Source organism: Toxorhynchites rutilus, chromosome 3 (genome assembly GCF_029784135.1).
Source record: "Toxorhynchites rutilus septentrionalis strain SRP chromosome 3, ASM2978413v1, whole genome shotgun sequence".
NCBI lineage: Eukaryota > Metazoa > Arthropoda > Insecta > Diptera > Culicidae > Toxorhynchites > Toxorhynchites rutilus.
Genome location: NC_073746.1, coordinates 124187381 through 124197683, shown reverse-complemented (window position 1 = coordinate 124197683; position 10303 = coordinate 124187381). Strand labels below are relative to the sequence as shown.

Below are 10303 nucleotides of genomic sequence, written 5' to 3'. Positions count from 1 at the left end.
TTAAAGCCTCTTAAAAACAAAGAAAGAAGAAGAAGAAGAATGACAGGTATAATTTTCTGACAGCATTATTTTAAAACTGTTAAACGTCAATTTTCGATACGTGCATTCAGTGGTGCCAGGTTTAATAACCTCGACAAAATTTACTGCTTACACATTATCGTTCTGCAAAAATATTTCGAAGCAGCTCTCGGTTTGGTATAATCGCGAGAGTTTTACCTTTTTCTAGAAAATTTCAATTATCTCATAAAAATTTTTAAAGAGAAGTGTACAAGACATAGCCGCTTTGTTTACTCCTCCATTTAAAAATAAAGAAAATAATTGAATAACTTTTTCATTCCATTTTAAGTTTGTTTGTTTCTAATTTTATTCTATGATTTTATTTTGAAAATGTTAACTTTATTGGCAGTAACGCCTTGTTCGCAATTCTTTCATTTTTCTCCAACATAGTCCGGGATGCTTTTTAATTTTTCCCAAATTTCACTTATATTGTTTTGATGTTTTCCCGCTAAATCCATATTATAGTATCACTTGCGAATCTTAATCCGGCCATTTTTTATTAAAACTGGTGTAAGCTGGCTGAACTGCTTGATGTGATGGATGATGTTTTGAAAAGCCCTCAAGAAAAAAATAATTAATAAAATTAAATCGGCTTTGGGTTTTATTCTTGATCTTTGTCTCAATTTGATGCGTTTCGAAAAAAATGCCAAATCTCAATAAAGAAGAGAATCGTTGCCAGCAGCACATCTATAGAGATACAATCCGTACACCCCTGAAAAAAAATTGTGTTTGTTTTCCGTTTTCGCAATGCTTCCTCAATAAAAATCTCCAAAAATAAAAACGAAGCAGTTCGTACATCAACAGTGGAAGCTGAGTCGAAACCCGCATCTAACAAAACAATGTCGTGCATTTTAATATCACAAAATTCTAACAATATTTGACGGTATTTTCATCCTGGCGAAATACTTGATCCAATGAGAATCAATCGATCACTCTCAACTCATGTGCGTTACCATCAAAATACACATTTTATGGAAGAACGCGGGACATGTGAAAAAACGTGAATGTTTGACCGGGCATACAGAGTGCTCATGATGGGCAGAAAGTCTTAAAATTGTTGAAAATTCGGTGTAGATTTCATTCTTTTCTTTATGCATTTATTATGCATATGCATGGATGCATTGCTTCAAAAAATATATTTCACGTATCCACGTGAAAATTCTCTCTCTTATATTCTTTTTTGATAACCAATGCTTTGCGTTGCTTTGGTGGTTCTTTTTTACACTCCTGATCTTCGAACACATCAGGAAATGCTTTTATCGCTGAGTTATCAACGTTACGTGAGATTGCATTCAATTACCTTGTTTATTATTTCGGATGCTATTTTTCTTTTGTAGATTTTTTTTGTTGGCACCGAAAAGGGCCGATTGTTTGTGGAATTTTGACGTGGGACTACGTCTAACCGGAATATATGGGAGGTAAAATGAAAACCTAAACACAAAACATGCAGGAAAAAATGAAAGATTTCGAATGCTTATAACTCGAACATTTCTCACTGGATCGGAAGGATGTTTGCATCAATTGATAGAGAATATTTCCACGCATCTAATAAAATGTTGTTTTTCATTAGACAAACAATTGAATAACTGTAAAATGTTAAGCGTTATCTAAACGCCCTAACTGCCTCGTTTTGACTGGCCCGATTTACGGTTTCCCCAACACAGCCATCAAAACCAAGCAGCCTTGGGGAAATCGGCATTGCAAATACATGGAATTAGGGGGACTTTTGTTCTCACCCAAAAATGTTCCCTAACACAGACTTTAAAACCATGCAGCGTTGAAGAAATCGGCATTTCCAACACATGAATGTAGGGGGAGCATTTGTTCCCACCGAAATGTGTTCCCTAACAGAGATTTCAAAACCAAGGTACCTGGAGGAAATCGGCATTGCAAATTCATGCGGTTCGACAAAGACTTCTAAACCAAGGTTTCTGTAGAAATGGGCTTTGCAAATAAATGCAAACTGCGAGTACTTTTGTACTCGCTTGCCTTTGTGTAGGCTAGAAAATGTTTCCCTAACACGATCTTCTAAACTTAGGAACCTGGAAAAATCGTGCAGACGCTAGATGCGAATGAACTTTCAAGTTTCAAGCAAATTCACTTCGAGAAGTACGTACACTTGAGAGATGCAAACTTCAGAGGGAACCGCAAAACAAATAATCGTTCGATAATTCTTCCGATCACAAATTTTGTCCTAGGCATCATACCAAACGTAAATCGTCTGTCTTTAAACTTACTTCTAACGAAGAACATAATCTATCACAATGCATGAATTGCCCTTACATGGAATTTGTTCAATCTTTCAACACACAAAGCAAATATATTGAATTCAACTGAATTCGGAAATTGTTTCATTCAAACAAGAATTTAATCAATACAAACAAATAATTGCTAAGCTAAGGTCCCACGTCAACCTTGCGGTTATATCATAGATATAACCCACCCATTTTTGTGGCTTGGGACACATCTGAAGTGTAGATATTCCAAACATAATACAAGACTTTTGTTGGTTTATCATGCATGCAGTAATATTAACAAATAAAAACAAAAACCCCACAAACAGTTTCTACATAATGCAAATGTCCACTAAAACAATAGAAATACTTCCAGTTCCACAGATTCTCCACCTGGCATCTCTGTTTGTAAATTTGCAAATTCCTATTACCTTCAGTGCTTTTGTTTTATGCTGTCAAACATTGAAACTATATGAAACGTTACATCTGATTTGATTACCAATTTCAATTCAAGCGGGATTTCATTGGTACACGAAACCTAAGACCACGAAACAAGTAAAATATACAAAACAAAGTTTGTTTGCCAATCAACAAAGAATAATCAGTACCTCTTTTTCCACTAGGTAAACATTATGTCCCACATCGATCTATTTGGTGAAGCTGAAGATTATGGTAATGAAAATGATGGGGAGATTAGCCATGGCGGTAATGATGATAATGATCAAGATGCCCCAGAGGGGGATGGCAAGCCCGTTAAAGTTGAGCCAAAAAAGAAAGTTAGTCGCAATCCCCGGTTTATGCTAAACGTCCAGCGACTCTGCGATTCGAGAGGTATTGTAGACTTAGAGAGTTATTACAAAGGTATTAAATTTCGTGGCAAAGGGTATGAGAAAGAGGATCTCGACGTAGTAATGAAGAAAATGCAACACTGGGCACATAGGATGTACCCTAAGTACGGACTTGACGATAGTCTTGCTGCGATTGAAAAACTAGGCAGAAAGAAGCAAATGCAATCGTACATGTATAAGTATCGGATGGGGCAGTTGGAGCCAGATGTTATTCTTGATCAAGAGGACATGGAGGGTGATGGTCTTGCATATGATTCGAATATTTTGAATAGATCATTGGACCCATTGGATACAATGCTCGAGGAACAAATCGCGATATCACGTGGTGGGAATCTGAACGTCTCCGGTGTTGGTAACCTTACAGCATCGGAAAGTAATTTCGATTCACTACGAGATAATGGTGGTGCGTCTTCCAGTGTCAAAACCACGCCGCCTCAACCAACGAGAGCACCATCACCTGAATTATCTGAAGACATGCGTGCAAAAATAGCAGCAAATCGATTGAAGGCTTTAGAAATAAGACGGGCAAAAATGGCTGCATCTGCTAGCAGTGCAGCAACGCCGCCAGGACCTGTTGGAGAAAGTGGGTAGATCATAAATGTTAAAAATAAAACAATAAAAAGCAATTCCATTATATTATTAAATAATTTTTCGTTATATTCTTATCCGTAGTTTCAGTGGCATTGTTATATCGCAAGCGAGTAGACATTGTTATTTTCTTACGCTGCGAATAATCGTTGTTTACGTTTATAGTGTTTATCGTTGTATTTCATTGTACGTGTAAACCTCACGGGGCACCACGCAGGCCGTGGAAGTGATTTTACCGTCGTTATTTGTGTCCGTATTGTCCATTTATTCGTCGCGAATATCGTGGCATTGTGAACAATTGTTTACGTCTGTTGTGTATCTAGCGCCGGTGCGGTTACAGCGCCGCACACAAGTTTTTGGACGTTTCGTTTGTGTTAACTTGTTTTGTAGATAAATTGTATTATTTTTTAATTGTGTAAAATAAACAATTTTATTGCTCTTTTGTAGACATCGAAGCCGTAACGGTCTTCGGGTAGGGGTCAGGCTTCCCCCGTAGTGCGCGCTAACGAATTCATCTAGAGTTTGAGTAGCCGTTGGGTCGCCGCCATGGCGGGCGACCCCGGCCCCGCACACACGGTGTGGGGCCATAAAGGCGGTGGAAACCACCGCAAAATTGGAGGCATTTATTCCGGGGCAACACTACCAAGATATATGGATCCGACTGGTGAACACGGTGAGCTTATCCTATTGCGTATTACTGGTGTAGGCGATGACGGTAAAGATAAAGACCTCCCTCTCGCTCCCTTTCTCATTCGCAAGTCTGTTGAGAACTGTGTTGGCGAAATAGAGGGTGCTTTCCCTGAGAGCAATGGTGCGGCGGCGGAGGCTCTGTTACAATTGACACAACTTTCAGATGGAACAAACGTTAAGGTCACCTACCATAAACACTTGAACAGTACCAAGCAGAGTTGCAAAATCTCACACTCACTTTACTGACAGCGCAAGATAAGTGCGATTCACATACAACATCCACGTCACGTCCACGTTCCGTCACGTCACGTTACGTTAGTTATTCTACCATGCAATTCTTATGGAAACATTCACATACACCGGCAACGTAACGACCCGTTAGCATACGTTCAACGAAAACGACCGGCAGAATTTGTAGAAAAGAATAAAGTGCGATTCACATACAACATCCACGTCACGTTCACGTTCCGTCACGTCACGTTGCGTCAATCATTCTTCCATGCAATTCCTATTGAAGCATTCACATACACCAGCAACGGCAAGTCGAAGTTGCCGTTGCCGGTGAATGTGAATGTTTGCATAACAACTGCTTGGAAGAATAATTGACGCAACGTGAACGTAACGTGGATGTTGTATATGAATCGCACTTAATTGACGGAGACGGACGGCTCGTTTGGTTTTTGTCTGGGCTTTGTGTCTCGGCTTTTGTTTTGATTTGGTTGTACAGTAATTTATATCTAATTCGACATTAAGCTAATTGAACAGATATGTGATGCAATACGTTTAATTGGAAATTTTTACCTCTTATTGGACATTTTTGTAAACATTGAGTTCGGAGACCAAATTATGGCCCCACATTGAAAGTCGCCACCAGTCGCGAATGTCCAATTACTGGTCAAAATCGACTCCAATGCGACACTGAATGGTGCCTCAGCATATCGCATTATAAGTAACTTACTGTACTTTTTATGCCAACATATCTCTTAGCTCCAAATTTCGGAGTGAAAATCATTCGCAACTAGCTGAGAGAAATATTCTATTTATTATTATTGTTGAATAAGGGTCGGACTACGGGCTTTAAGAAGTTATATGATTGAATTCAATGATTTTCATTGAATTTTTCAAAATTTAGAACTGATTCTAGGCATGCTGATTTGAAAGAGGGCATTGCAATTTAAAATTGTTGTAGGTGGCGACACCATGAATAACATTACATAAATCATTCGTTTGACATTTGACGTAACGGTGCTGGTGGAAGCATTGACTGCATATGTGAATTGGTGGAGACGTTGACGGAACGTAGACGTTCTTCTCCGTAACGTTCTATGTGAATCGCACAATATTGAGACAACATCAAAATCAACCACCAATTCCCCTGCAGTTCATGACAAATGAACCAAACTTAATTCCATGCAACCGACACTCCGTCACGTGGAACATTTGGTTTTTGCATTATTCCCCACACTCATTCGTTCCACTGTCTCACTGAGAATTTACGCCCGAAATTTTCATACGCATCTTCGATCAGCTGATAGTGGAAGGGAATAAAATTCCATACAAGGAAATATCATCTCACTGACACAGCGTCAGACGTTTAAACGCGTGTTCGTGTGTGTTTTCCTAGTATGTTTCTAGCCCCGGTCCCATTTTTGTGCCGTTTATTGCACACACATCGATGGGCAACGGCACATTTGAGTGCTGAGTTTATGGGTGTATGACCAACGAAAATTTCACCAGGACGCAATGAAAGGTGATATTTTCGGCTTGAGCATTCACTGACATCGAGAATGAACTGATATTTCTGTTGATGGAACGAAAACTATATCAAAACAAACGAGATGGTGAGCCAGCGGTCATAGGCACAGCGGCACCGCGATAGAAAGAAGTGAAGAATGTCGGTGGAGATATTTTGCACTGATAAAAATTGCTTTTCGATTTCAACATGTTCTTTCGAAATTTTGCATCCTTGGTACCAAGTGTGTGGTCAGCTGCGTACAGACAACAAATATGTCGGAGGAGGACATTGTGGACTACCTCAAAGATCAAAAAGTGACAGCGGCTAGAAGACTCAAGCGGCGGACCAGTCCAGACACGGTAGAAAACACCCCTGCGTTAATCCTGACAGTAAATGGCACATGTACACCTGAATTTATTTATTTCGGATATCTTATTACCGTATTACCCGTCGCCCATGCAGTGCGTTCGGTCACACAAAAACAAGGTGCAGACAAAACACGCCAACCTGTGGAAATTGTTCCGTTAACCATGTGATCCCGGCTGAAGGTTGAAAGGAGAATACAATCCAAAAGATTAAAGTAGACCGGGGCGTCGACTATAAAATGGCAAGATTAATCTTTGAGGCAGAAAATGGTCGGTCAGTAAGCTATGCCCAAGCTGTCAGAGATGACCGAGCTCCTGACCACACACCAAACAAGGAGGCAGCCCCGGATCGAAGGCTAAATGACCTGGTAAAAAAAATAGGCGAAAAAGACCTTACCATCGCGAACATGGCCGCGTCAATGGAGTTACAACGCGTCGAGGCGTTGGATAACACGCAAATGATCAAGTCTCTGGTGGATAAAATCGACCAGATGGCCAACACACTAGCGGCCATGGAGCAACGACTAGCCCAGAAGGATAAAATCATAAATCTTCAACAAGAGAAATATCTATAGCCAGGTCATCATTGCCACAAACAAAAAGTGTTGAAACATCCGGGGTAACACAAGTCACTCATTCCAGCCAATCCTCCTTGATAAATACTCCTACATCCTCCCGACCGGTCAAATCCAGTTTATCTCCAAAAACACCGAAGGAAAAAACAAATTTATCACCACAAAATTCCAGCTTGGTCATTTCCTCCGACTCCGACATAGAATCCAACGAACTAGACGACACGCTGACGAAAACACCCTCTCCGTCTACACCAGTACTACATACCGTCCAGTCCGGAAATCGAACCACTACAAATGCAACGCCCTCGAATAAAAGAAAACCAGAATCTCCACTTATCCAACCACCGAAGGACATCCGTCAGAGATCGCTGACAGTAGGCAAGCAAACCGCATTGCCTCCAGATACCCCTCGACCCAATCAGCGATCAGACTCTCCATACCCGCTGCCGACCAATGGAAAGGATCGTCAGCCCAGATAGTAGGCCGTATGAATAAAAAAAAGTATCTACTTATTCTGCCCGTTTCCAAGTAAAGTAAACTTTTCTAGTATTTACTTGAATCCGTATGATTAAAAGTTTACTTTACTAATTTCATTTTAACGTATGTTCGAATTCGAACATAGTTCTTACTTTGTCAAACATCTGTCAACTGATTGTTTTTGTTTGGTTTCAAAACGTCACTTACTGCTTACTACTTACTGCTTACTGACCGACCATTTTCTGCCTCAAAGATCAATCTTGCCATTTTATAGTCGACGTCCCGGTCTACTTTAATCTTTTGGTTTGGTATTCTCCTTTCATTGAAAAATAAAATCGATAACAATGATTTTTGGCCACGAAAACATCGAGGTACTCGAAGAGATTGTTCTGGTAGATGATGGTAAGTTGAGTTTTTTAATTGTACTAGTTTCCAATCATAAATTTACAGTCGAAGGATCAGCCGAAAAATCAATCAGCAGCGGTAGCGGAAGAAAGAGGAAGAATCAATCTAATCAGGAACAAATGGATGCTGTGTTTGTGGATGTACTGGAGGAAGTAGGAAAAAATATACTTTCCAAATCGCAAACACCACCTGTGCGGGAGAAGAAAAAACAGCGTTGGCGGCGATGCGACACCAGTTGCTCATCCGATGTGGATTGGAGTTCTCTGGCGACCAAATATTGAAGAAAATCAATAACTTGAAGACCGCTGTTAAAGAAAAAACGGATACCAAAAAACAGAGAACGTTAAAATTGTGCTCAACCAACCACAAGAAAAGTTTTATGGACTGCTGAGGGGTGTTGACAATCCCAGCATCATCAGCGTTCCGTGTAAGTTAAAAATTATTCAATTATTTCAATTATATTGAAACTTATGAAATGTTATCATTTATCATAACTTTTACAGATGGTCTGGCAGTAGGAAGCAAAAATATTGCAATGGGGAAGGATCCACCGAAGGAGGAGCATGATTCTTCTGATGATTACGATTACAACAGCTTGCAGAACGAGTTTCTGGCGCCGAGTCAAGCGTGTCAAACACTAAAAACAAACCAAAAATCGGTATGTGTTTTATTTTAATTCTACTTTTACTTTTCATGCGCTCAGTGATTAAAATGGTATTTTTATTCCCATTTCTCTCCTAAAATTGTTCTTCAAAGAACAAAGAGAACATGATCATCTGAAAGTGTATATATTTTTTTTTGTATATATTTTTTAAATTAAAGTTAAATTAATAAAGATCCCGATTTTTCTCAAATGAAGGACCGATGTCACAAACGAGCGGAAAAGGAATATTTGGCGCATCATAATACATTTTTCACTTGTTTAAACATAAGATAGCAGCACTAAATATTAATCACATAAGATAAACAAAAGAGTTTTCAGAAGCAAATTACGCTCATGAGCATAATTGATAATGACAAAGTAAATAATTGATAAATTATTTACTCATATTTATTCATACGAAATCAAGTAAATTTCCATTTTCGAAAAGTTCATACTCAGTTGCCAGTTTCATTCAAACCAAACGTAGTAAATACTTAATGTCACTGCTCGAATGCGTGATTCAAGTAAAGTAAAGCTGAATTTTATTTTTATTCATCCGACCTAATATATTCATAAACCTTCTCAAATGTGAAAGAATAGCTTCGTGTTTGAGCATGAGTCCTTTTGGATCTCATTTAAAGATGTTAGACATTCCCAGACAATCGAGCAATGCTTTTTTAATGACGAATTGTAGTATTTGTTTCCTTCATCGATTTCTTTTGATTGTATTTTCACCGCGCTGGCGGTAATTTCTACGGAAAAATATTAGAATATTAGACACGACAACGTACGGCACTTTGTTCATTCTCAGTACGCCACGGAAATCACTATTTGTATCTGCTCATATGTGAATTGGTACCGTTGCGATGCAACAATCTCCTAACTTGTTGAGGAGTGTTTTATCGTAAATGGTAAAATTACAATAAATTAAGAAGTTAGAATTTTATGTCGCCGTGAATTATTTTCTGCACAAACTTTAACTTCCATAACCGTTTGCCGTTTTTGTTTTTGTTTTGGTTTCACAGTTGTCTGACTGCTGCGATGAAAGTTCGAATTCGAAATTCACCGCCCTTTAGGATTGCGTAAGGTAAAATGCAAACTATTCGAACTCGAACGGATTGGAATCCAATCGCCGTTCGTGAACCGGAATGAGGGTGAGTATTCGTACAAAACTCGTTCAATTTTCCATGCTCCCTAACAATGTTCCACAGCAGTTTGTACTAACAAATGGCCCAATAGACATTTTTTTTCGTATCATGTGATGGCTGACATCCCTGACATCCCCAGCCATATTACCAAATTTTTGGGACAGTTGATTTAAAAAAACATTTCTCGCGTAACTTTTCAATAGGACCTATCTAATAAATCGTAAATTCAGAGAAAATCGTGGGTAAAGGATGACGAAATATTTTTTGAAAGTGTTTTAAACTGAATCAATTTTCTTGATCACTGTTGCTGTTACAGGCAAGCAATGTTGATATACTAACTGTAATAATGAATACCAAATCTATATTCGATGAATTTATGGGGAAAACGTGAAAAAAATCAAATAGGTCGTTTTCATCAACTGAGTTGTATATTGGACATATCACATAGGTCATTCTGTGTATATTATTTGTACATAGCTCATTTTGATTTCTTTTATGTACGAATGTTTTGAAGCATTTCTAGGGCGTACGGTGTGTT

At 38.8% G+C, this 10303-nt stretch overlaps 1 protein-coding gene across 2 annotated transcripts; it reads left to right on the top strand.

Moving 5' to 3' along the window:
- Positions 1 to 2721: 2721 nt before the first annotated feature.
- Positions 2722 to 3786, top strand: LOC129777913 (protein TIPIN homolog). Of its 2 annotated transcripts, none has more exons than XM_055784485.1 (2): positions 2722 to 2846; positions 2915 to 3786. In XM_055784485.1, exon 2 carries the CDS (start codon positions 2924 to 2926, stop codon positions 3728 to 3730), a length of 807 nt encoding a protein of 268 aa, XP_055640460.1. In that variant the 5' UTR covers positions 2722 to 2846; positions 2915 to 2923; the 3' UTR covers positions 3731 to 3786. The 2 variants fall into 2 exon arrangements, with proteins under 2 accessions (XP_055640460.1, XP_055640461.1); XM_055784486.1 differs by having other exon boundaries at positions 2764 to 2846; positions 2897 to 3786.
- The last annotated feature ends 6517 nt before the right edge of the window (positions 3787 to 10303 follow it).